At 48.4% G+C, this 27,079-nt stretch overlaps 1 protein-coding gene across 1 annotated transcript in view; it reads left to right on the forward strand.

The window, feature by feature from the left end:
* The window catches only part of Atf1 (activating transcription factor 1), a 33,360-nt gene that overhangs the window by 5,241 nt on the left and 1,040 nt on the right, over positions 1-27,079 (forward strand). Inside the window, 3 exon segments of the mRNA XM_051160348.1 lie at positions 9,377-9,477; positions 15,789-15,919; positions 22,095-22,515. Of these exon segments, the coding sequence (XP_051016305.1) occupies positions 9,377-9,477; positions 15,789-15,919; positions 22,095-22,515 (653 nt within the window).

Consider the following 27,079-nt stretch of genomic DNA (forward strand, 5'->3'; position numbering starts at 1 on the left):
CTGCTCTTTGTACCTTTGCCTGAAGCACCAGCTGGGTTGCAGGTGGATGTTATCGTGACTCGTTATCAGCTGCATTTAAAGTTATTTATTCATTTACCTTTTGGGGTGTGGGTGTGCACACGTCATGACACGTACAGCCTGGGATAGACAGCACGCATCAACAGTAGAAGAGGGTGCCGGATGCTGCATAGGAATGTTAGAATAAAATAGCATCAACTGGTGGTGTTAGGGCTTATTAGATTGGACGTGGTTGAAGAAAGAATGAGTGAATTTGAAGATAGGCCAGTGGAAACCACTCAGCTGTAAAGCAGAAAGGAAAGGGGGCAGAGAGGTGGAGCACAGGGAACTCTGGGCAGTGTCTGCTTCAGGCCGGCCTGGTGTGGGTGGGTGACTGAGACGCGCTTCAGTCAGAGAGGAGATCACTGGGTCTGACTTTTGCTTCATTTTTATGTGTAAACATCCTTTCTGTTTCCTAGTCTGCTGCATTTGGTGCTGCTGATAGTGATGGTGACTTGTCTTCTGAGTCCAGGGAGGCTGTGATGGGCCTTATAGAGAAAATACATGTGTGAGATCACAGAAATGAACTGTTACGGTATTTGCTGCCGCTCAGTGGTGGTGAACTAACTATTACATCTCAAGGGAGGATTGTGTTTTGTTTTGTTTTCCAAGACAGGGTTTCTCTGTGTAGCCTTCACTGTCCTAGTCATGCTTTGTAGACCAGGCTGGCCTCGAACTCATAGAAATCTGCCTGCCTCTGCCTCTCCAGGGATGGGTTTGCAGGTGTGCCCAGTGGTGTCTTGAATCTTTAAACAAGGCAGTGTATGGTCAGTGGCTGCACTGGAAGACAGCACGCTTCCCTGGAGCGGTGTGGCTGGCGGTGTGTGGCGACTTTATAACCCTGCAGACAAGCACAGTCTGTGCTCACGGCCACATCGCTGAAGCTTTGAATGTAGAGATGAAGATTTAATTTGAGAGCCGGGCGTGGTGGCGCACGCCTTTAATCCCAGCACTCAGGGAGGCAGAGGCAGGCGGATCATTGTGAGTTGAAGGCCAGCCTGGTCTACAGAGTGAGTCCAGGACGGCCAGAGCTACACAGGGAAACCGTGTCTTGAAAAACCAACCAAACAAACAAACAAAAACTTAATTTGAATCAAGAGTGTGGGGGAACAAAAAGAGACAAATTCTAGGATGAGTAACAGCTCCCTCAAGTTTAGTTATTTATTTAAAGATTTTATTTATTATGTATACAATGTTCTGCCTGCATGTATGCCTGCACACCAGAAGATGACACCAGATCTCATTATAGATGGTTGTGAACCACCATGTGATTGCTGGGAATTGAACTCAGGACCTCTGGGAGAACAGACAGTGCTTTTAACCTCTGAGTGAGCCATCTAGCCGAAGTTGGTTTATTTTTAAAGATTATTTACATATATATATGTGCATAACATTGTGAATTTATGTGTGCTATGTGCAAGCTATGTGCCCTGGGAACTGTAGTTACAGGTGGTTGTGAGCCACCACATAGGTGCTGGACACTGAACCAGGAATGCTTGTCTGGGGTGGCTCTGGGTTATAGATTCAGTCAGTCAGTCGTCCCTCCCTGTCCTCTCCCTCCCTCCCTCCCTCTGCTTCCCTTCTCCCCCTTTCTTCCCTTTTCCTGGTGGTTGAACCCAGGCCGAGGCTGCTGGCAGAGGATCTCCTACTGAGCTAAAGCTTTAGCCCTGGACACCTCGTTTTCATTACTCACCGTGTTGCCCAAAGAGGCTTCCAACTGGTGGCCTCCTGTCTCAGCCTTCACATACTGAGATAACTGCTAAGAGTGTGTGTGTGTGTGTGCGCGCGCACACACACGTGTATGGGTATGTACAGTGTACAGGTGCCACTCAGGCTGGGAGTGGGCATCGGATCCCTAGATGGAGAGTTAGAGCCTGTGAGTCCAGCATGGTCTGGCCCTCACACTTTCTCTGCATGATGTGCTGTATCCATTAGAATTGTAAAGTGGAATAAAACTTTTGTTCGCCCTTAGTTGCTTCTTATTGGGCAGTTTGTCACAGCAGCAGGACAAGTACCTCAGCATGGCAGCGCACGTTCTATCCCGGCACTTGGAAGTAGAGCTAGGAAGCTTAGGAAGGAGTTCAAGGTCATCCCCAGCCCCATACTAAGCTTGAGGCCAACTGGACTACATAAGACTGTTGTCTCATAAAAACAAACAAACAATAAACCCCCCCCACACACACACACACAAAACAAAAGGTGAGGTGAAATTGAGGATTGTTAATTTTCAAGGTAGCATACAAATTTTATCTCAAGATAGGGTTTCTCTGTGTGGCCCTGGCTGTCTTAGAACACAGGCTACATGTAGGCTGGCTTGAGCTCAGCCTTGCCTCTGTCTTGAAAAACAAAAGACAGGGTTTCTCTGTGTGGCCTTGGCTGCCCTGGAACTCTCTTTATAGACCAGGCTGGCCTGGAAGTCACAGAGCTCTGCCTGCCTCTGCGTATTGACTGCTGGGATAACAGACATGGCCACCGTTCCGGCTGATGTCATGTTCTTTATGGCTGAATAAATTCAGTTGTGTGTCTCTTGCTTCATCGACTTCATCCGTTTGCGAGTGAGCGTCTAGGCTGGTCCCGCCTCCTCGTGAACACTGCAGCAGTGAACATGGCTGTGTGGTGTTGACTGAGAGCCCTTCCAGCATGCCTCCAGGAATAGAATGCTGGGTCATATGATAGTTTTATTTTTAGTTTTTTGAGAAACCTACATACTAGCTGCACCCATTTTTGTAGCATGTAAGTGTGAGACAGATTTTCTGCTTCTGTGAGGAGGGTCATGGGGTTGGCGTGACTTGCCCTGACTTCCGGGTTGCTTTTGGTAGTGTAGCATTTGCACATTGTTAGCTCTGCTGAGCCATGGCAGGAGAGGTTTTTTTCTTCTAGTTCACATTACAGCAGCCCTTCAGCTTAGGTGGGTCATTCCTGGGTCTTTATTTGTCACTTGAAGCTGCTGTGAGGTGGTTGCTTGGTTCTTCTCTGCATGTTAGTCACCAACATATAGAGCAGTTCCTGGGCTTTGTGCACTGGTTTGTATCTTAGCCCCACAGAAGGTGTTCCTCAGATCTAAGAGGTCCAGTGCAGTAAGTGTTCAGGATCAGCTGAGATATGTGCTTTGCCATTCAAGCCTGACCTGAGTCTGATGGGAAAAGATGAGCTGTCCTGACCTTCGCATAAGCCAGAAAAGGTCATAGGGCCCTTGGAGTGGCTGTCAGCACCACTGCTCCTCCTCCCCTCTGTGTCATCTTCTGTAAGGATTTTATTTATTTTTGTGTGTTGTGTCTGCATGGGAGTCTGCCATGCTACGTACAGGTGCTTTCAGAAGTAAAGTGGGGATCCCCTGGGACTGGAGCTGCCACTGTGGGTGCTGGAAACCAGATCCAGGTCCTGGAAGAGCAGCAAGTGTCCCAAACTACTGAGCCATCTCTCCAGCCCCTTCTTTGTCAATTTTAAAAGATAGCTGGCCATTTTGAGAGTGTGACCTGTATTAGCTCATGGTTTTATGGCATGTGGTGTTTCTACAGAGAGATGTTGTTTCTTTGTTCTCAAATCACGCCGTTTTAACTGTGTGCCATGGGAAAGCTCCCCCGACACCCATCCCCACATACCCTCCCAGACGGGGTTTCTCTGTGTGACCCTGGCTATCTTGAACTCCTTTTGTGGACCAGGCTGCCCTTGAACTCACAGACACCTGCCTGCCTCTGCCCCTCAGAGCGCTGGGACTACAGGCGTGCGCCACCACATCCATTGGAAAACGCTTTTTTTTTTTTTTTTTTTTTTTTTTTTTTTTGTCCTATCTATCTGTGGCTCTAACCCCCTCTTGTGCTTGCATGTCCCTTTGCCTGAATTTTGTCTAATTTGCCTCAGAATTTCACTGAATGCATGATTTTTGTGCCTTTGTTGTTGTTTTGAGACAAAGTTTCTCTGTGACTCCCTGGCTGTCCTGGAACTCCCTCTGCAGACCAGGTTGGCCTCTAACTCAAAGAGATCCCTGCCTCTGTGCCTTTGATTTTCACCTCAGTTCTGTAACCTTAACTTTCCCCTCCTTCCTGTTGCTCCCCCTTCTCTTTTGTTGTTGAAACAAGGTCTCATGTTGACTATGCTGGTCTTAAACTTGGCAGTCTTCCTGCCCAGCTCCCATTTCCTGGGGTTACAGGCATACACACCACCATTTCTGGCACAGTTCATTTTGTTTTGTTTAGTGGTTTGTGTCTGTGTTTATGAGTGCACATGTGTGTCCCTGTGGCTCAGAGGGGAACAGCAGCCGTCTCAGCTGCCCTCCACCTTAGTATATGGGTGCTAGGGTCAAACTCAAGGTCCCAGGAGGAGTGGTGCCACTCAGTACTCTGGCTAGCTCTTGTCTTACATGCAAGCCAGAAGAGGGCATTAGGGGACATAGATGGCTGTGAGCCACCATGTGGCTGCCGGGAATTGAACTCAGGACCTCTGGAAGAGCAGACAGTGCTCTTAACCGCTGAGCCGTCTCTGTTTACTTCATTCATCTGCTTTTTTGCATCCTCTCTGAAGCCATCATTTTGATGATTTTAGTGCCATTAAATCTGGTAGTTGAGGAAGTTTGTGTTCTGTAGGGTTACATCTCTATGCTTTTCTCTGGCCGTGGTGACACACGCCTTTAATCCCAGCACTCTGTGAGTTCAAGGTCAGCCTGGTCTACAATGCGAGTCCAGCACAGCCAAGGCTACACAGAGAGACCCTGTCCCATAATTGTTTATATTATTGTACTTCTAGAGGATCTGATGCCTCTTCTAGCCTCTCTGGGCACAGAGGTTCATACAGGCAAAACACATTTGCCAGGCGTGGTGGCGCACGCCTTTAATCCCAGCACTCGGGAGGCAGAGGCAGGCGGATCGCTGTGAGTTCGAGGACAGCCTGGTCTACAAAGCGAGTCCAGGACAGCCAGGGCTACACAGAGAAACCCTGTCTCGAAAAAATGAAGGGAGGAAAAACACTTAAGCCAGGCGGTGGTAGCACACGCCTTTAATCCCAGCACTCATGAGACAGAGGCAGGAGCATCTCTGTGAGTTCCAGGCTAGCCTCATCTACAGATTGAGTTCTAGGACAGCTTGAACTACACAGAGAAACCCTGGGGGAGGGGATGGTGTCAGAAAAAAACTGTCCTTATGTCAGCAACCCTCACAACAACTGTTAACTGTGCTGGAGCCCTGGCTTCACTGGGCTCCAGAGTTGCAGCCTTCCTCCTCCTCCTCCCGTGCCAGTTCCCCTTTTCTTCCAACCTCTATTGCTATGACGTTTTCCCTTTGTGTCTTCTCTCTCCCTTTCTTAAATTTTATTCTTTTTTTTTTTTTTTTTGGAGACAGGGTCTCTCTGTGTAGCCCTAGCTGTCCTGGACTCACTTTGTAGACCAGGCTGGCCTGGAACTCAACAGCAATCCGCCTGCCTCTGCCTCCCGAGTGCTGGGATTAAAGGTGCACACCACCACACCTGGCTATCTTCACTCTTCCTGTGCTCTCCATGCCTTTTTTGTTTTCTTTCTTTTTGTTTTTGTTTTTAAAGAGTTATCTATTTATCATATATACACAGTGTTTTGCCTGCATGTACATCAAAAGAGGGCGCCAGATCACATTATAGATGGTTGTGAACCACCATGTGGTTGCTGGGAATTGAACTCAGGACCTCTGGAGGAGCAATCAGTGCTCTTAACCTCTGAGCCATCTCTCCATGACTCTTAACCTCTTGTGTTTTCTGTTTGTCTTTTTGTTCTTTAGCTCTAAAAATTCATCCTTTATCATTTGTTGATAAGTATAAATAATGACTATTTAAAATTCAAATATATCTTTATTTCAAATTTATACTTTTCTGACTTTTGAGGACATTTTTATCCTGACATGAGCCTCTCCTCTCTCTTCCTCCATCCATGTTTCTTTGAGGGGGATGTTAGGGACTGAGCCCAAGGAGTCCTGGCCTATGAGCCCTAGGTCCATGGTCTTTCCCCCTTTTTTAGAGATGATAGTTTAATCATATTTCTCCCTTTGCTCAACCCTCACATATACCTCTCCTTCACGTTCATATCCTCTTCACTAATTGGCTTTTTGTTTTGTTTTGAAGACAGAGTTTCTCTGTGTAACCGTGCCTGTCCTGGTTTTGCTTTGTAGACCAGGCTGGCCTTTAACTCCCAGAGATGCACCAGCCTCTGCCTCCAGGGTGCTGGGATTAAAGGCGTGCGCCACCATGCCTGGTTCTCTTCACTAATAGTTACGCATATGTATACACACACATTTATATTTCTAAATATAGCCTGTTCGGTCCTGTAATGCTGTTGTTTGGTTTATGTATATGGTGCTTTCCGTATGGCATGTGTGTCCGTACCGTATGTGTACTTGCTTCCCCCTTTGCCCTAGGAGGCACCAGAACAGCTACAAATTGGTGTGCTCTTCCAGGGGATGGCCGCATCTCCTATATAGCTTTCTTCAGTTACCTGTAGCTCTCTGCAGGGCTGAAGCCCTGTGGGATTTTCCTCATCTGTTGCCATGTCTGTTGGTCTCATTCTTGTTCAGCTCACAGTTGGGGAGCCATGTTAGTGAGGCTTCATTGTCCATAGAGCTTCTTACAGCCAGCACCTGGGTGTCTGGGTCTCACAGTCTTTCCACCACCGCGTCTCCCTCAGTGTTCCCTGAGCCTTAGGTGTGGGAGTGTTTTGTAGGTGTATGCATTGGGACTGGGATCCTTTTGCATTTTGGTGGGTTGTAGTTTTCTATTTGTTTGTTTTTTGTTTTTTTCAAGACAGGCTTTCTCTGTGTAGCCCTGAATATCCTGGAACACACTCTATAGACCAAGCTGGCCTCAAACTCACAGAGATCCACCTGCCTCTGCCTCCCCAAGTGCTGGGATTACAGGCCTGCACCACTGCGCTCTGCTGGTTGTAGTTTTCTGTAGTGGTCTTTGCCTGTTGTTTCCTTGGTGAGGGGTGAAGACTACCCTGAACTCTGTGGGTGTAAGGACAGTGCTTCAGACTGCTTTAGGGCTTGTGCTGGTTTGTTTGGTAAATGAGCAGTTGTAGATTGTCCTCCAGTAACCAAGACTTCACCAGCACCGCGTGCTTAGTAAGGTTTTTCAGTATCAGGCATGGTTTCCTTCTTGCTGGATGGGCCTTAAGTCAAATTAGAGAGCTCTGGGTCACTGCTGAGGAGGGAGGGCCACTGCTGCGCCCTCAGCCTGTCTGCTGTTGTGGCCATTGTGCTTCAGAGGCACCATGGCTGGCTAGGACTCTTGCTCCTTCCCTTCTGCCTTCAGGTACCACGGAAACTAAACTTGAGGCATGGGGCTTTTAGGTCAGTACCAGGTCCAGTTTAGGGCCTCAGTTTTACATGCAGGGTGTCTTCAGCCATACGGCCTGGCTCGGGGGAGGGTCAGGGAAACTCTTGGATAGCTCTGGCCAGCAACTCAAAAGAGGGCTTCTTGTTTGGTTGGTTAGTTTGATTTGATGTTTTTGTGTTTGTTTTTCGAGGCAGTTTCTTTGTGTACCCTTGGCTGTCCTGAAACTAGCCCTGTAGTCTAGGCTGGCCTTGAACTCATAGATCCACCTGCCTGCCTCTGCTGGGTTAAAAGTGTGCATCATGTGTCTGGTATTGTGGTTTTGTTTTATGTAATTTTTGGCTCTTAAAGGGCATATCAGCCCAGATGAGAAAAATTCATTAAAATTACATGCGTGTATTTACAGAGAGAGTTACCTAGGCTGTTGTGGCCCTCCCTTGGTAAACATCTGGATGCTTGTGGCTTTCTTCAGATATCCTTCCTGTCATTCACCATCTTCTGTATTTGTCTCCTTCTTCCTTAGAAACAAAAACAAAACCTGCAGTAAGGGTGTTGTAGAAAAAAGTGCCTTCCCATTGGCAAATGACCCTGTGTTCTCGGAGATTAATGAAGGAAAGCTTTCTTTGTAGCATCTTCTGGCTCTGGCTGACACCCACAGAGGAGCCGGTTTGGCATAGAAGAGTTTGCTTATTCTGACATAGCCTGAGTGAAAGGACAGCACACCAAGACCAAGGTCTCAGCATGAAGGAGATTACTCACCACCGAGGGCAGGGAGTAAGAGACGAAGAGGAGATGAAGGATGAGGGAGAGGGGGAAGGAATATTTGTCCCGGAGGGACTGGCCCTGGATAGAGAGGAGACTTTTCTGGCTGCAAGGAATGGTAGGCAGGGTGAGCTGCTGTCTGAGAAGTGTAGCAGCCCTTTTCCTCCTGGGCGCACAGTGGCTGACAGTGCTGTCTGAGTAGTGCACTGTTTTGTTTTGAGCCAGAGTCTGGCTGTTAGCTGAAGCAACTTCAAACTCTCAAGTGCAGGGGTCCCTGCTGTGTGACATGGCTGTAGGGTACCTTGGTTTGCTCTTCTGTGTGACAGGTGGCGGCTAGCTGTACAGATTTGAGACTGTTGAAGAGTCCCCTCCTGTTTGCTGCCAGTGTCATTAAAGAGACGTACTGCCTTAACTTTAGAAATTAGAGTTTAGTGAGAAAACCTGAAGTAAACTTAGGGACAAACTGAAAGTGGCTGAAGAAACAGACATAAGGCCTGACCTTTAATCCCAGCACTCAGGGAGGCAGAGGCAGGCAGATTGCTGTTGTTTTATAGAAACTCCCAGATCATTCTATTTTTACCAATAGAGACTCAGGAGCCAGATGCTGAATGAAAACCTGCGAGCTCAGAGAGGCAGAGAAAGCACCCAGCTGACAGCCCAGGAGGAAAAGGCCAAAAAACCCAAGGCCAAGAAGCGGGGAGCTCAAGGCCTAAAGAGCCCCTTCTGCTTCTACACAGCCTTAAGCACCTCACTCGTTTTCCCAAGGCAGCCCAGTCACCTGGTTGCCTTATTTTTTATCTTTTCTTAAAGTATTCTCTCCCTCATCCCCCCTCTCTCTTTCACCAGAGACAGGGTTTCTCTGTGTAGCCTTGGCTGCCCTGGACTCACTTTGTAGACCAGGTTGGCCTTGAACTCACAGCGATCCACCTGCCTCTGCCTCCCAAAGTACTGGGATTAAAGGCGTGCGCCACCACGCCCAGCTTGGTTTCTTCAGATAGGGTTTCTCTGCCCTGAAACTGCTTTGTAGACCAGAGTGACTTTGAACTCAGAGATCTGCCTGCCTCTGCTCCCAGCGTGCTGGGACAACAGGGTTACAGGTGTGCACCATCGTCTGCAGTGTGTGTGTGTGTGTGTGTGTGTGTGTGTGTGTGTGTGTTGACTGTTGGTGGTTGTGCTCCTGGAGCGCTCCTCCCCTTTGTCTTAGACAAGATGCACACATGGATTTGAAAGTAAGAACTAGATTCTTATTCAAATGAGTTCTGACTTTTAGGTGTCGTCTCTGTCAGAGAGTGAGGACTCTCAGGACTCGTCTGACAGCATTGGCTCCTCACGGAAAGCTCACGGGATCCTGGCCCGCCGCCCGTCGTACAGGTCAGTGCTCCACCATCAAATATGAACACCCAAGGCTGTGTCTCTTGGTTAGGTAAGGAAGTGAATCCTAGAAAGGCCGGGACCAAAGTAAGCTGAAGAGTTTAGACTTAAATAGTTAATGTGTTTGCAACAAGGTCTTTCTGTGAAAGAAACCCTGGCTGACCTCAGGCCCACAGAGATCTGCCTGCTCTCTTTCTTTCAAGGGTGGGCATGAAAAGTGTGTGTCACCACGCCCTGCTAGTAGTTTTAACTTTTAACAGCTTCATAAAAGCAGGAAGGACTGCAGGCTGTAGAAGCTGATCTGAGCTTTGTCGAGGCCCTGTGTTCCCTGTCTGAGATGCCTCCCATTCAGCATAACTCCTGCCTGCCGTCACCAGAAGCCTCCGGTCACCTTTCCTGGCTGACCCAAGACAAGATGCTCCCACCTCTTAGCACCCTTTCAGTACTTACCTTGTTAGTGTGGGCACTATTGGCTTCATTTCAGTTATGTGCATGTGGGTTCAAGGGTCTAAAAGGTGTTGGATCCCCAGGAACTGGAGTTACAGGTGGTTGTGAACTGCCAGGTGGGTGCTGGGAACTGAACTTGGGCCTTCTGCTAGAGTAATCATTGAGCCATCCTTGTAGCTCCGTAATATTCCATGTTATTGAAGGGCATGGCCATGTGTTATTCTCTGTGATGCCAGGTACCACATAGGTACTTGTTCAGTGCGTGGGGATCTAGAAAGACAGTCAGAGAGAAAGCCTTTGGAGTTGTCTGTAATTTCAGGTGGATATGACTAGGGCACATTCACAGTGAGTGAGTTTGTGATAATTCCAGGGTAGAATTGAACAAACCTGAGGACCGTTTGGTGGGAGGAATCAGAACCCTGAAGCATGTCAGCGTGTGGTAGGGTGGGTCAGTGTGCGGGTCAGCCCTGCAGCAGAGTAACCTGGGTGTGAGTCGGGGTCAGTGTGCGGGTCAGCCCTGCTGCAGAGTAACCTGGGTGTGAGTCGGGGGTCAGTGTGTGGGTCAGCCCTGCTGCAGAGTAACCTGGGTGTGAGTCGGGGGTCAGTGTGTGGGTCAGCCCTGCAGCAGAGTAACCTGGGTGTGAGTCGAGGGTCGGTGTGTGGGTCAGCCCTGCAGCAGAGTAAACCTGGGTGTGAGTCGGGGTCGGTGTGTGGGTCAGCCCTGCAGCAGAGTAACCTGGGTGTGAGTCGGGGTCGGTGTGTGGGTCAGCCCTGCTGCAGAGTAACCTGGGTGTGAGTCGGGGTCCGTGTGTGGGTCAGCCCTGCAGCAGAGTAACCTGGGTGTGAGTCGGGGGTCAGTGTGTGGGTCAGCCCTGCTGCAGAGTAACCTGGGTGTGAGTCGGGGGTCAGTGTGTGGGTCAGCCCTGCAGCAGAGTAACCTGGGTGTGAGTCGAGGTCGGTGTGTGGGTCAGCCCTGCAGCAGAGTAACCTGGGTGTGAGTCGGGGTCGGTGTGTGGGTCAGCCCTGCAGCAGAGTAACCTGGGTGTGAGTCGGGGTCAGTGTGTGGGTCAGCCCTGCTGCAGAGTAACCTGGGTGTGAGTCGGGGTCGGTGTGTGGGTCAGCCCTGCTGCAGAGTAACCTGGGTGTGAGTCGGGGTCGGTGTATGGGTCAGCTCTGCTACAGAGTAACCTGGGTGTGAGTCGGGGTCAATGTGTGGGTCAGCCCTGCTGCAGAGTAACTACAAGAGTTCCTGGGTGTGAGTTGGGGTGGCACTGCTTGATCTTGTTTGTAAGACAGCGCAAGAGCCCCCCAGCTAAGGGTCCAGGGTAGACGATGGAGGACATAGGGCTGGAGGCATGGGAGGAAGAAGGTCTATCAAAAAAAGGCCAGGAACTAGCTACTTGGAACTTGAACTCTATTCAATCAACAGTTAATGGACAGATGTGTTAACTTAGTATAACTTTAAAAGGATTTGTCCTCATTATCTTTAGTTCTCTGTGTGTGTGTGTGTGTGAGAGAGAGAGAGAGAGAGAGAGAGAGAGAGAGAGAGAGTAAGAGAGAGAGAGAGAGTATGAATGCGGCGCCCGAGGCTGTGGAGCTGGAGTTACTAGTGGTTATGAGTTGCCTGACATGGGTGCTGAAAACAGAGCTTGGGTCCTCTGCAGGAGTGAGCCATCTCTCCAGCTGCAATAACCATATTTTTAAAACATAATTTTACTGGGTGCGGTGGTGCACGCTTTTAATCGCAGCACTCAGGAGGCAGAGGTAGGTGTTTTGCTGTGAGTTCGAGGCCAGCCTGGACTATAAAGTGAGTCTAGCACAGCCAGGGCTACACAGAGAAACCCTGTCTTGAACACCACTATCCCCATCCCACCCCCCCAACTCCCCCCCTCCCAAAATAGAAATTAATTTGTGTTTTTTGAGACAGAACCAATAGTCCAGGCTTGGCTCAAGCTCACTGCACTTTCCTTGCCGTAGCTGTCACCAGTGCTGCGATTGTAGACCTGAGCCACCATACGTAGCTGAGATAACCATCTCTTAAATAGGGAAGATTGAGCAGGCTCACTTGTACTGGTTTTGATCCGTGTTTGGCTCCCTTGTTTGGGGTCCTGTGTAAAAAGTCTATCATGGTCAGGAGCATGTGATAGGATAAGAGTGTCAGATGGGCACAGTGTCACACACCTGTAATCCCAGCACTCAGGAGGCAGAGACAGGTAGATCTACTGTGAGTTCGAGGACAGCCAAGGCTACATAGAGAAGCCCTGTCTCGAAAAAAGAAAAAACTTCGTAGTGCATAGGCAGCAAAGGGGCTGTGTCCAAGCACCCCGTTCCAGGGCACATTCCTAGTTACTTTATTCCTGGCTTCTAGGCCACCATCTCACCAAAGCACAAGCTCAGGACCAGACTTTGTTTACTTAACACACAGTGCTTCAGGACACCCTCCCCCCCAAAACAAAGTGACAATTTGAGGAGTTGGGTAAAACCCTAAAAACTAAAGGGGGGAAATGTATTATTAGGGGGCTGGAGAGGTGGCTCAGTGGTTAAGAGCACTGTCTGGTCTTCAGAGGTCCTGAGTTCAATTCCCAGCATCCACATGGTGGCTCACAGCCATCTATAATGTGATCTGATGCCCTCTTCTGGCTTGCAAATATGCATGCAGGCAGAGCACTGTATGTATAATAAACAAACAAACAAAACACAAAAAAGTCTTATTATCAGACTGCAACAGATGTAATATAAACAGCTGTTGGTATGAAATTACCATGGGCTCCACATCTAATTTAAGTCAGGACAGTCACAAAGACGCCCTAACAGAACAGGAGACTGGGCAGCAGGAGATTGTGTTAGCTAACAAAATTAGAATCATAGGTGTGCTAAGAATTTTTAAATAAGCATCACAACAGTTTAGACGTGACCGAAGAATTGGGTCGTTGGACACTCCGTGTAAATTACCTAAGATGAGCACAAAAAGTAAATAGAACCTCCCCAAAGGAGAGCAAGGTAAAGGGCACTTGCCCTTTCTGTTACAGGGTGGAGAGCTCTCTGCCTCAGGCAGACACGTGCTAGACAAGCTTCCTATCGCTGAGCTGTGCTCCCAGCACAGATAAGTATTAGATCTTAAAAAGCCTCCAAAAGAGAAAAATTATTGGAAAGGAGTGACCATTAATCTAACAACTGATGTTTTGAGCAGCAACGTTAGACACAATGGATTGAAATCTACCTTTTGGCCTGGCGTGTGTGCTCAGTGGTGTGCCCCAGGGGATAAGACCGGCCTGGCGTGTGTGCTCAGTGGTGTGCCCCAGGGGATAAGACCTGCCTGGGGTGTGTGCTCAGTGGTGTGCCCCAGGGGATAAGACCGGCCTGGGGTGTGTGCTCAGTGGTGTGCCCCAGGGGATAAGACCGGCCTGGAGTGTGGGCTCAGTGGTGTGCCCCAGCCGATAAGACCTGCCTGGGGTGTGTGCTCAGTGGTGTGCCCCAGGGGATAAGACCTGCCTGGGGTGTGTGCTCAGTGGTGTGCCCCAGGGGATAAGACCTGCCTGGGGTGTGTGCTCAGTGGTGTGCCCCAGGGGATAAGACCGGCCTGGGGTGTGTGCTCAGTGGTGTGCCCCAGGGGATAAGACCTGCCTGGGGTGTGTGCTCAGTGGTGTGCCCCAGGGGATAAGACCTGCCTGGGGTGTGTGCTCAGTGGTGTGCCCCAGGGGATAAGACCTGCCTGGCGAGTGTGTGCTCAGTGGTGTGCTCCAGGGGATAAGACCTGCCTGGCGTGTGTAAAGCCCTGGGTTTGGTGTCCTTGTACCACCTCAGAAGGTGAGTGTGTGCTTGCTTGACACTGTTGGCTTCTTTGAACAATAATAAAGACTCATCTGGTGGTTTGATAACAAAATAGGAAGCTAGGAACATGTCAGCAGTAGAGCGTCTGCCTGTATGGGAGAGGCCCTGGATTTGGTCTCTGATACCACAGAAGGGAAGGAAGGAGGGCGGCTATGGGGCACTTCAGACAGGGGTAGTCTGTTGGTATTTAATATTGATCACTGTAGATTTATCCCAGTTGCTGAAAGTAATTACTAAAAGAACTGAAAAGTTGGATTTTAAAACAGCTCTTGTACTGGGCATGGTGGCGCATACCGTTAATCCCACCACAGAGCACTCTCCACATGGGCACCTTTGCACACCCAGCAAGATTCTTAAACCTGCTGAAGTGAGTCATCGTTAGAACAAACTCAGGTATTTGTTTTTCCTTTGCTGAAGGTTAAATTCAAGGCCTTATACACTGAGCAACATTCTTTTTGTGTTTCTTAGTGTTTTGTTTTGTTTTGTTTTTTTTAAGATTTATTTATTTATTTATTTATTAGTTTTTTGAGACAAGGTTTCTCTGTGATAGCTTTGGCTGTCCTAGACTCACTTTGTAGACCAGGCTGGCTTCGAACTCACAGCCTCTGCCTCCCAAGTGCTGGGATTAAAGGCGTGTGCCACCACGCCCAGCTCTATTTATTTTTTTATTATGTATACAGTGCTCTGCCTGCATGTTCACCTGCACTCCAGAAGACAGCACCAGATCTCATTATAGATGGTTGTGAGCCACCATGTGGTTGCTGGGGATTGAACTCAGGACGTTTGAAAGAGCAGACAGTGCTCTTAAGCCTCTGAGCCATCTCTCCAGCCCTGGTTTTGTTTTGTTTCCCAAGACAGGGCTCCTCTATGTAGTCCTGGCTGTCCTAGACTCGCTTTGTAGACCAGGCTGGCCTCAAACTCACAGCCTACTGCTGCAGGAACAGTTGAGGCACAGCTGCTTCCATGTTGTAGGTGTGTTTCTGGCTGCAACCATGAGTGCTGTTATCGTGGTGCATGAGTTACCGCCATGCTGAGCCTTCAGAGGTCGTTCCACGCAGACAGTGGGTCTTCAGAGGTCATCCCACCCAGATAGTGAGCCTGGCTTAGTCACACTCCGGGATTCCTGTTGCAGACTTGATCCCATTGTGATCCCTGAGATTGTGATCTGTGAAAATCTTGTCTTTTGGTTGGTGTGGTTGAGCCCTAGCACACGCCTTTAATCCAAGAGCTTCTGTACACAGGATTTGATAAAGTTCACCCTAGGCCAAGAGGCCGAGCAAGAAGTCAGCTGACAGGGATTAAGGAGCAGGAGGGACTGTAGTTGTGGGGTATTTAAGACAGCGTGTAGAAGTGGAATGAGCTCCTTGCCTTTCAGCTCTTGAGCTCCTCAGCTCCTTGGCCTTGGGCTCTTTGGGCTTTGAGCCTTGGGGTGTTTTTTTGTTTGTTTGTTTGGTTGGTTGGTTTTGGGGTTTTGTTTGTTTGTTTGTTTGTTTTGTTCTGTTTGTTTTTTGTTTGTTTGCTTTTTCCTCCTGTGCTGTCACCTGAGCCCTTGGGATCCACCTAACTCTGCCTCCCTAGCGCTGGGATTAAAGGTGTGCACCACCGCTCAGCTGAGTCTCTTAGCATCAGCTCCTGGAGAGGCTGCATTGTGGTGACTCTGCTCCCTTCCCACTGGGGGACCTCGCTCCTGGCTCAGCAGCCACTGAGCTTAAAAGCACATGTTCCTGGGAGAAGTGAAGGAAGCGGGCTGGCTGCTCTTGGTTAGTCTTTTCTGTCTTTGATGTCCCCTTCAAGTAATCCTCCTGCCTCAGCCTGCCAGACTGAGACTAAAGGCATGCATGACTGTACCTGGTTAGAGTATCTCACTTTTAATCTGAACAGGTGTTTGGGGCTCATTCCTATAATGCCAGCACTTGGGAGGCTGGTGGCCGAGGAGGATCACAGTTGGAGATGACGCAGCAGGAGAAAATGTCTAGTGGTCTCTTTGTGACAGTGTTGTTGTTAACAGCATTGACACAGTTCTGTTTTTACAGGAAAATTTTGAAAGACCTCTCTTCTGAAGACACACGGGCCAGAAAAGGAGACGGAGAAAACCCTGGCATTTCTGCTGTTACTTCTATGTCTGTCCCAGCCCCCATCTATCAGACCAGCAGTGGACAGTACAGTGAGTAGAGGGGTTGTTTCCATGCCACAGACACACAGTAACTTTTATAGAAAGGAATATCTACAGAAGCTGGGCGTGGTGGTGCACGCCTTTAATCCCAGCACTGGGGAGGCAGAGGCAGGGGGATTGCTGTGAGTTCAAGGAGAGCCTGGGCTATTACACAGAGAAACCTTGTCTTGAAAACAAACAAATGGGGCTCAGTGGGTAAGAGCACTGTGTGTTCTTGCAAAGGACCCAGGTTCAATTCCCAGCACCCACATGGCAACTCAAACCTGTCTGTAACTCCTGTTTCAGTGGATCTGACATCTTTACACCAAAGCACATAAAAATTAAATAATTTTTTTTTTTTTTTAAGAAAAACAAAAACAAAAAATGTGCCAGCCATGCTGCCACACCCTCAAGTGTTGGTTACCAGCATGTGTGGGGAAGTGTTTTCATCTCATACAACAGTTTTGTGAGATAGACGTTGACAGTGGGTGGAAAGGACAGACTTAGAAAGGTGGGTGCTTCCGCTCAGTGTGGTAGCACACGCCTGTGATCCTATCACGTGGGGTGTGGAAACAGCAGGCTCCTAAGTTCAAGGCCAGCTGCAATGTAATGGGACTCTGTCTCAAAAAACAGTCGTCTCCCCCACCCAGCTAGATATTGTCCCCAACTGTTCTTTTGGCCACTTAGTCTGTGACCTTAAAATACTGGTGGAAACTAATATTCTGGTTACTTCTACATAATAAAAGATTAAACATGGGCTGGAGAGAGAGCTCAGCAGTACTGACTGCTCTTCCAGAGGTCATGAGTTCAATTCCCAGCAACCATATAGTGGCTCACAACCATCTGTGTTCTGGCATGCAGGCACACATGCAAATAGAGTAAACAAATGTGTTTGTTTGTTGTTTTTGTTTTTTTAAGGGTTAAGCATATGAATTGAATTTCCAGTTTGAGGCTAAGTAAGAAAAGGAGCTGAGACTGGCGGTAGTATGCGCCCTGAGCAATGCTGGGCTGTCAGTGTACAGAGAGCCAAGTCCCTGGCTCCTGGTGTGACCTTGTCTGGGGACTAGTGAAGATGGTGTGGGTCCAGATGTGGTGGTCTTGGAAAAGTAACAAACCTTATGTCTACCACAAAGACTGTTCGTCCCCAGCCAGTGTTCAGTAGTAGTCTGGAACCTGTACTTGGGCTAACATTGCATGTTTCTGCCTAAGTCGGTGAGGAAATGAAGTCCTTTCATTTATTAAAATGGCATTTAATGAACTCAACAGGTGTAATAAACTCTTAATACCACTGTTCTTGAGCTAGGGCCTCACTGTGGCTCTGGCTGGCCTGGAACTCACAGAGACCCGGCACCTCTCTGCCTTTGGGATTAAAGGTGTGTGCTGCCACACCCAGTTGCTTCTAACAGTTCTTAAACTTTTTCTGTCTGGGTTTTTTTGTTTTTGTTTTTGTTTTGTGTTGCTGTTGTTTTTTGTTTTGAGATAGAATTTCTCTGAATATCCCTGGCTAACTTGCTCTGTAGACCAAGTTGGTCTCGGAACTCAGAGATCCACCTGCATCTGTCTACCTGGGATTACAGGTGTGCACCACTGCACCTGGCTGAAGTTGATCAAAAATTTTTTTCATTATGCTTCTTTTTTAACATAAACACTTATATTACACATGAGTAAAATAAACCACATACAGCAGGAAAAACCATGAGACAATCAGGAATTATATAAATGTTACATTCAGAGTGATTTGGCTATTTGTATTTGTCAGACTTGAAGTAAACATCCTATCTTGTTGGGTCTACATTTCTGAATGAAAATCAGTATCTAACATATCTCATCTCTATTAACTTAAATCATCTGTCCTGATCTAAAAACATTTTAACCCCTACCCAACTAAGCTTAATTGTAAGACTAAACTATCTGGTTTTCAACGCCATCAGAGACTGGAGAAGAAAGCTGATCAAATTTTAACAGCATGCTTATATGTACATTTTTCAGTCTTTTATGACACTGTACTTAGAGCTAATGTTCAGGTGGTTTTCCATCTCCTAGATTTCCCTGCTTTTTCTTTTAACTGTTGCTAATAACCTTTACGTCTGTGTTGGTAGACGTGAGGAAGGAGTGCTAGCTCCTGGTGACCTGCTTGGCTTGGGGAGTGATGCTGTGTACATGCAGGCTTCCTCCAAGTTTCTGGCTGTTCTTTTAAAATATTTATGATAAGATTCACTTTGGGAGTTTTGATAGCTATAGTGTCTAACCCACACCACCGTCTGCTCCGCATTTGACATGTAGCTCGGAGGTAAATGCTTGAGTTCTGTACACAAAGCTGAGGTTTAATTCGCCACACCTCAAAAAGAAAATGCAAGTAAATCTGATTGTTGCCTTCCGTGAAATGGCTGCTCCACCTGACCACCTTTCAGCATCTAACCTGAGAGTCGCCGCTGCCACCAGCTTCTGGCAGTGCCTTAGTTTCTTTTCTATGATGTAGCCAAAGTGTCAGCCGAATGGGCACGGCGGCCCACACCTGTAATTCATCCCGGAGGCAGAAGCAGCGGGTTCAGGAGTTGAAGATCGTCTCTGCTTTTGAAGTGGGTCTGGGCAGTCTAGAATCTGAAACCAAACCAAACCACCTAAAAGAGTGACGTGTCAAATCGACCCTCGATCCAGTGCCTGCAGTGGCTTCCTGTTACACCTAGGGTGATAGCTTAAGGCCTGAACACCGCAGCCAGGTTTTTGTCCTGGCCTTGCAGTGGCCACGCAGGCTTCCTCTCTGGCCGAGTAGCAACAAAGCATGTTTTTATTCTGTAGGGTGTTTGAGGTTATCATCCTTAGTCTGGCATTTCCTCATGCAGATGGTCACATGGCTAACATCCTCATTCCTCTGGTGAAGTGTTATTTAAAGGGACAACTCTCTCTCTAAGGCTTATTTGTTTTTGTTTTTGTTTTTTTTTTTTAATTTTTATTGTTTTGTTTTTGTTTGGTTTGTTTGCTTTTGTTTTGGTTTGAGACAAGGTTTCTCTGTAGCTTTGGCTGTCCTGGACTCATGTTGTCGACCAGGCTGGTCTTGAGCTCACGAAGCTCTGCCTGCCTCTTTAAAGCTGATTTTATTTGTGTGTCTTTCTGTGTGCTTGTGTATGTGCTTGTATGCATGAGTGCATGCACACTAAGGCCAGAGAGGGAGTAGGTGTGCGCCTCTTCCTCTGAGCCAGTCTTTCCCTAGACCTGGCACAGACAGCAAACTTAAGTGAGCCTCCTGTCTCCACACCTCCTCAGAACTGTAGGATGCCCGACTTACTGCATGGCCCTCTGGTGCTCCTGAGCACACGGTGAGCTGTTTCTCCAGCCGTGGCACAGCTCCACACACTTTAGCTCCCTTCATGTTTCTAGAGTTCTCTGACACGTAAGAGATTGTTGTAGAGGTGACAGCAGAGGGTTGACGCTGTCACTGGCTCCCCTAGCACACAGACCTTCAAAGGCAGCAGAAAGGAAAAGCCTACTTAGAAGCTTAGGCAAGTATTTCAAGTGGTGAGTGGAAATAGTACAACTACAAGTGAGTGTTTCGGCAGCAGAGCCGGGACTTCAGTGTATGCCGCAGTGTTTACAGTGTTTAAGCCAGGTGGGGCTGTTCAGAGCTTGAACTAGGACTGGTGAGAATAAGGAGCTGGGTTTTTAATTTTACCTGGTAGCTGCATGGGTCTGGTGGCTACTCCAAAGTCACATGAACCAGAAGAGGGCAGGTTACAAAGAGAGAAAGAAGAGCATTGCTGCTCATGTCTAATGTCCAGACACCCTCGTGAGCATTCCATACACACTCAGCGTGTACCGCTATCAGGTCGTATGAGCAGCCTGGGCAGGGTGTGCCCCTCCATCCTGCAGGAAATAAACTAGGGTGGGTGATGAGACTTTGCACATATATGTTTGAGAGAGATGGCATCTGTATCACAAATACAGTCTCCTGCAGTTGTGTGTTAAGGTTTGTGTAAGTCTGTATGTTTGGATAGAGCTGAGTGACTGAGCTCCTGGGAAGAGTCGTTTTTCAGTGCTCTGTGCTCTGGTACAGACGACTGGGCTTTGGCTTCCTGGCAGCCAGAGTATGAAAGGAAAAACACACACACGAGGCTGCCCAGCTAAAACATGACTTACTTTCCTTTTTTTTTTTTTAGTTTATATATTCACTTTACACCCTGATCATAGCCCCCCTCTTCTCTTGGCCCCTCTCTCTCCCCCCACACCCCTCTCCTTGTCCAGAAAAGGGGAGGCCCCAGCACATCAAGTCCCACCAGGACTGAGCTCATCCTCATCCACTGAGGCTAGGCAAGGCAGCCCGGGTAGGGGGAAGTGATCGGAAGCAGGCAGCAGAGTCCATGTCACAGACAGCACCTGTTCCACTCAGTAGGGGGCCCACACGAAGATCTAACTGCCCATGGTTGCAGGGCCCAGGTCCAGCCCATGCGCGCTCTTTGGTTGGTGCTTCCATCTCTAGGTTGGGGGCCTCTGTTGGTCTCTTGCAGCGTTCTTGTCCCCTCCAGGTCCTTCTATCCTTCCCTCCCACTGTTCACAGGACTCCCCAGCTCTGCCTAATGCTGGGCTGTGAGTCTCAGCTTCTGATTCCATCAGCTGCTGGGTGGGGCCTCCCAGAGGACTGTGAAGTTAGGCTCCTGTCTGTAAACATAGCAAGTACCCTTAATGGTGTCAGGGGTTGGCTCTCTTCCATGGGGTGGATCTCAGGTTGGGCCAGATGTTGGTTGCTCATTCCCTCAGTCTCTGCCTTTATCTCTGCACATCTTGTAGGCAGGGTACATTTTGGTTTGAAGGTTCTGTAGTGGATTGGTGTTCCTCTCCCACCACTATAGGTCCTGCCTGACTAGAAGGTGTCCCCCTCAGTCTCCGTGTCCCCAGCTGCTAGGATCCTCCCTGTAGCCCACCCTGTCTCCAGCTTGCCTAAGTGATGCCCCCACCTTGGTTTCCCTTTTCTCTCCAGGTTCTCAAACCCCTCCTCCATTTCCTTGCCTACGACCTCTCCTCACTCCTGTGCAGTCCCTCGCTGCTTCCACTGTCTATTCTTTTTTTTCTCTTCTTCTTTTTCCTTCCCTCCCTCCTGTTTTTGAGACAGGGTCTCTCTGTGTTAGCTTTGGCTGTGTTAGCCTTGGCTGTCCTGGACTCGCTTTGTAGACCAGGCTGGCCTCGGACTCACAGTGATCCACCAGCCTCCGAGCCTGGCCTGTACCCCATTTCTTAATTGAGTTATTTGGTTTGGTGGTATTTCATTTCTTGAGTTCGTCATATAATTTGGATATTAGCCCTTTGTCAGATGTAGAATGGGAGAGGATCTTTTCCCAGGCTGTGGCTTCTTTGTTCTGTGGGCGGTGGCCTTGCCTAACAGAAGCTCCTCGGTTTCTAACTGCCCCTCACCATTCCTTCTGCCTATCCTGCTGCTGCTGCTGCAGCACTTGAACTCATTGTCCTCCTCTCTGTGCCTGGGGTACTGGTGTGTCACCACGCCCGGGTTCAGATGAAAACCAAAATGTCTACTGGGCAGTGGTGGCACAGGCCTTTAATCCCAGAAAGGCAGAGGCAGGCAGATCTCTTAGTTAAGGTCAGCCTGGTCTACAGAGTGAGTTCCAGAACATCCTGAACCACACACAGACCCTGTCTCCAAAAAAAAGAGGAAAGGGGGAAAAAGTTGTATTTTTTTGTCTATCCCTTCCCCACTCTAAAGTCAGCCATTAGAGCAAGCGTGGTGGCACAGCTGGCTTCTTGGCTATGTAGAGGGTCTCAAAAAATACAAGCCACAAGCCATTAGAGAGCTTCCTTTAAGTTTCATTATACAGCCGGGCGTGGTGGCGCACGCCTTTAATCCTAGCACTCAGGAGGCAGAGGCAGGTAGATCTCTGTGAGTTCGAGGCCAGCCTGGTCTACAAAGTGAGTCTAGGACAGCCAAAGCTACACAGAGAAACCCTGTTTCCAAAAACCAAGGGGAAAAAGAGATTCATATACAGCTTGAGACTAACTCTCAGGTATGTCTAAGCTGTAAATTTTATAAAGGCATGGTTTTCCGCCCCACCTCCCAGTTTTCCATAGTGGTCAGTGATTTAACCAAACAGAACTGCATTCAACGTATTTATTTATTTGTTTTATTTACTTCTTTGAATTAGTGTTACATAGCCTTATGACCACTTTCTCTCTTTGGTTAAAGTTGCCATTGCCCCAAACGGAGCCTTACAGTTGGCCAGCCCAGGCACAGACGGGGTCCAGGGACTGCAGACATTAACCATGACAAACTCAGGCAATACTCAGCAAGGTACAATCCTCCAGTATGCGCAGACCTCTGATGGACAGCAAATACTCGTCCCGAGCAACCAGGTGGTTGTCCAGAGTAAGTGTGCTTCATTGTCTCCAGGCGGGCCACGGTCCTTCTGAGCATCGCATGACCACTAACTCCTGCCTTGCTCTGCAGCTGCCTCAGGAGACGTGCAGACCTACCAGATCCGCACCACACCATCTGCCACGTCACTGCCACAGACTGTGGTGATGACTTCTCCTGTGACACTCACATCCCAGACAACGAAGACTGATGACCCCCAACTGAAAAGAGAAATCCGGCTGATGAAAAACAGGTGGGTAGGGGAGCATGTTCCAGTGTAGACAGGGCTCACACGTCACCTACAGTGACTAGAAAGGGCGTTGGAGAAGCTTTGTTTTACAGAGTTCATTGTCAGTCTCTGTATTAAATTGCCTGGGATATAGAATTCTTCAGTTTTACTCTGTCCTTTGAAATAACAACATTGCTTAGGGGCTGGAGAGAGGAGATGGCTCAGCCGTTAAGAGCACTCGTTAGCTGGTTTTCCAGAGGACCCAGGTTCAATTCCAGTACCTACATGGCAGCTCACAACCATTTGTAACTACATTTCTTGGGGACCCTACATTTGGCCTCTCTGAGTGAGTGGTGTACACTCACAAAGGCATAAAATTAAAGTAAATTATTTTAAAAATTGAGATAACATTGCTAGGCATTTTCTTCCTGTTAGGCTCACAGCTAAATGGCAGTGATACAGGTAGACCTGGAGATTGTTGGTCTGGCTCGGAACCATGGCACAGCAAGTCATGCCAAGCACAGGCCCAGCACATACCACAGCCCTGTGTGAGCTCCGCTCAGTGCGCTGGAGAGACACAACATGTGCTGGGGTGTGTGAAACACAGCACCAGCTGACACCTGAGCCTCCTAAGATGGCCAGGGCTCACTGGGTGTTGATGGCTTCCGTTATTCACGATGCTGTTGACCACATGGAGGGCTGTGCAGCATGCTGTGCTGCTTGGTGATGTTGCCCGGTACAGCTATGTCTGCGCAGCATTATAAATCCTGTGTCACTCGCTCCGCCATCTTCACCAGTGGATTCAGTCTCAAGAAACTGCTTTGTTTACTTAGTCATATGAAACAAGTTGTCTTTTAATTTTTAATTTTACCAAAAATAGCAGTAGGGGCTGGAGAGATGGCATAGCAGTTGGGGGTTTGGATTTTGAGACAAGGTCTTACCCTGTAGCTCTGCCTCCCTGGTGCTGGGATTTAAGGTGTGTGCCGCCAGTTCAGCTGTACACCTTGATTGCGTGAGCACCTTCATGTGGCCCACCCTCCCCGGCCTCTGAGAGCACCTGCACACACCCTTTCCAGCCACCCACGAGGGTGGGGTCGGTTCTCAGCTGCTGCTGTTGTTATTTTTACTAACCCATAAACTACCAATTGTTATAGTGTTTGGGGCAATAAGGTCTATCTACAAGTTTTCAGTTTACTTTTCCTAGATCTTCTGGTTTGTATTTTTGTTTTGTTGTTGTTGTTTGAGTCACGGTCTTTCTTGGTAGCCCAAGCTGGCCTCAGACTTACAGCAAGCAGCCCTTCCTGTTTCAGCCTCTTGGTCCTGGGATTACAGGGACATGGGAGCAGTAATCTTATAAAATGTGTTTGCAAAACAAAGACTTGAAAATGGACATGACTCAGTCCGTTGGCTACAGAGTGATGCTGTCAGCATGCTCTCTGTCTCCCAACAGCTCCTGCGGAGGCACATGCACTGTCAGTGAGGAGCAGTGTGAGGCCTGTTCCCCAGCAGTTCTGAGAAGTGGACTCAACCTCTTGTGTACATCCTGCTGCCGACAGATGTGCTGAGTGGGTGCTGCCTCATGAGAGGGCAGAGGCAGCTGGTCAGGTGTCATTAAGGCCTAGGAGTCCAGGAGTAACAAGTGGATACTGGCTTCCACTGAAGTCCCCAGCCTTGTTTTCCCTAACACGGGAGCCAACCTCCCTGCAGCATTCTGGAACTGGGCGTTGTCTTGTCTAGCTGTGGAAGTCTGGGGCCAGGTCATAATTGAAGGCTGTTTGTCTACACTGCAGTCTGTAGCCACCTTATCTGTGGATCTGTACATGACTTGCTGCAACGTTTAAAGCAAGTTTTTGCTTTACATTGTGTGTGTGGAAGGGTGTGCCCATGATGTCAGAGGCTGGAGTTGGGGAGGCTGTGAACGCCTGACATAGTGCTTAGAGCTGAATTCGGGTAATTATTAAAACGTACGTGTATGGCTGCTTTCTGTGAATGCATGTCTGTGCCTGGGACCTACAGAGACCAGAAAAGGGTGTCAGGTCCCTTGGAACTGAAACTACAGATGGTTGTGGGCCACCATGTGGGTGCTGGAAATTGACCCTGGGTCCTTTATAATAGCAGCCAGTGTTTTGTGGGTTTTTATTTTATTGTGTGTGTGTGTTGCATGCATGTATGTTTGTTTACTACATGCATGTCTGTCCAGAAGAGGACATTGGATGTCTTTAGACTGTGAGGTGCTGGAATCAAGCCAGGTCACCAGAAAGAGCAGCAGATATTGTCAGCAGCTGCGCCAGCACTCGCTTGTCTCTGTATGTGTCAGTGGGTAGGCATATGTGACGAGGGCATCAGGTCCCCCAGAGCTGGAGTGACAGTGATTGTGAGCTGCCCTGTACGGGTGCTGTAACTAAACTCAGGACCCCTGCAGGAGCAGGGTGTGCTTATAGTCTGATTACCCAGGCATCTCTCACTTTATATCAGACATGGCTTCCTCCACGAACATACCTCTGCTGTGCTTTAGAGATTCAAGTCTACTGTTTTGGTTTTTTGAGACAAGGTTTCTCTGTGCAGCTGTGGATGTCCTGGAACTCAGTATGTAGACCAGGCTGGCCTCCAGCTCTTGGTGAACCCCCGTGCCCCCAGCTCTGACCTTGCCTCCCCAGGACTAGGATCAGAGGCGTGCACCACCCTGTCCAGCTGAAATTCGTATCTTGATCCAGGTTTGGATATGTTGGGGTTGCCCGTGCTGGGAGCTGCATAGGCTGATTGCATGACATGACATGCCTATACTAAAGCTTACAAAAAGGTCACTTAGGGCCAGGCGTCGTGGTGCGCACCTTCAGTCCCAGCACTCGGGGAGGCGGAGGCAGGTAGATCTCTGAATTTGAGGACAGCCAGGGCTACAAAGAAAAACTTTCTAAAAAGAAGAAGAAGAGAAACGTTGTTCAAGGTTAGTCCTCTTGCCAGGCAGTGGCTTGCAAACTTCTGAAGCCAGTTTGGTTGACAGACTAAGGTGTCGGCCAGCCACTGCTACATAGCAAGACTCTGTCAAAAAAAAAAACCAGAAAACCCTTTTTTTTTTTTTCTTTCTTATGTATAAGGTGAAGTTTAAGGCTTATTTAAAAATAATTTTATAGACTTGAGTATAGGGAAAGATTTCCTAAGTAGTATAACATTCAGTGAAATTAATGTCATTATTAATGAATGTAACTTTATTAAAATGAGACCCTTTGAGCCTAGTCTGTAGGCTTAGATTCTTTATTTAGGGTTCGTAAACACCTTTCCTCCCTTCCGCACCCCCAACCCTTGGGAGAAGAGAAAGAAGGTTGTAGGCAGAAAACAGGGGGCTTGGACTTCACTCTGGCTAGATAGTGCCGCTGGGTCCTTTTTGGGGCAACACCAGTCAGCGGCCAGCAGCGAGCCCAGCCGGCCGTCCTCCTCCTGTCTCCTCCACACCACCTCCTCCTTCTCTGCTCCTCTTACTCTCTCAGAATTCAGCTAAGTGCACCTGGCAAAGACCATGCCCCACACGAGACAGTTCTTAGCTGTGGACAAACTAAATTCCACACTTGGGATTAAAACAAAAACGTATTTACATAACATAACTGAGTTTGCAAAGAAACCAGAACTCCATTGCACTGGTCATTGCAGCGCACTCCTATAACCCCAGCCCTTGAGAGGCAGAAAGTGGAATCTTGGGAGTTCAAGGTCACACTCACAAAACCAAAAGGAGGGTGGGGCTGGAAAGATGGCTCAGTGGTTTACAGATAACCTGGGTTTGATTCCCAGCACCCACATGGCAGTTCACAACCATCTGTCACAGCAACCCAAGGAGTCCAACAACCTCTTTTGGTTTTTCGAAACAGGGTTTCTCTGTGTATCCCTGGCTGTCCTGGACTCACTTTGTAGACCAGGCTGGCCTCGAACTCATAGCGATCCGCCTGCCTCTGCCTCCCGAGTGCTGGGATTAAAGGCATGTGCCACCATACCCAGCCAACCTCTTTTTTAAAAAGTAATTTATTCAGATTACATCTCGTTTGTTATCTCCTTGCTTGTCCAAAACCTCTTCTAGCCTCCAAGGACACCAAGCATGGGGGGGGGGGGGCAGATGCACATAAAACAGCCATACACATAAATTTGGGGGCAGTAATTTTTGAGATAGGGTTGCATTGTAGTTCTGGCTGTCCTGGAACTCACTCACTTCATAGAAAATTGTACAAATCAATGGATAAGCTATAAAAACATTAGATGTCAAATTAGTGGATTAGTAATAAAAATAGTTAAGGGATTGATAATGAACAGAGAAGTCTTGAGAAATTATAAGAGAGTGGATTCATTGAGCACAAGCAAAGGCCCAGGTAGGTGTTTATGGAGCAGTTCCCAAGCTGCGCGCTGGGAAGACACCTCGGGTGCCCGGGACTCAGCACTGCATGTGCTGGTACACAGAAAACAATAAGTCAAAAAACTGTGGGGAGCCAACCAACTACCTCAGCCCTTGGAAGGCTGTGCCAGAAGAGGATCTGGCCCTTAGAAACAGGAAACAGGTTGTGGTGACCTCACTATGACATGTGTCTGTAATTGCCGCTGTCAAGAT

Source organism: Acomys russatus, chromosome 17 (assembly GCF_903995435.1).
Source record: "Acomys russatus chromosome 17, mAcoRus1.1, whole genome shotgun sequence".
Lineage (NCBI taxonomy): Eukaryota > Metazoa > Chordata > Mammalia > Rodentia > Muridae > Acomys > Acomys russatus.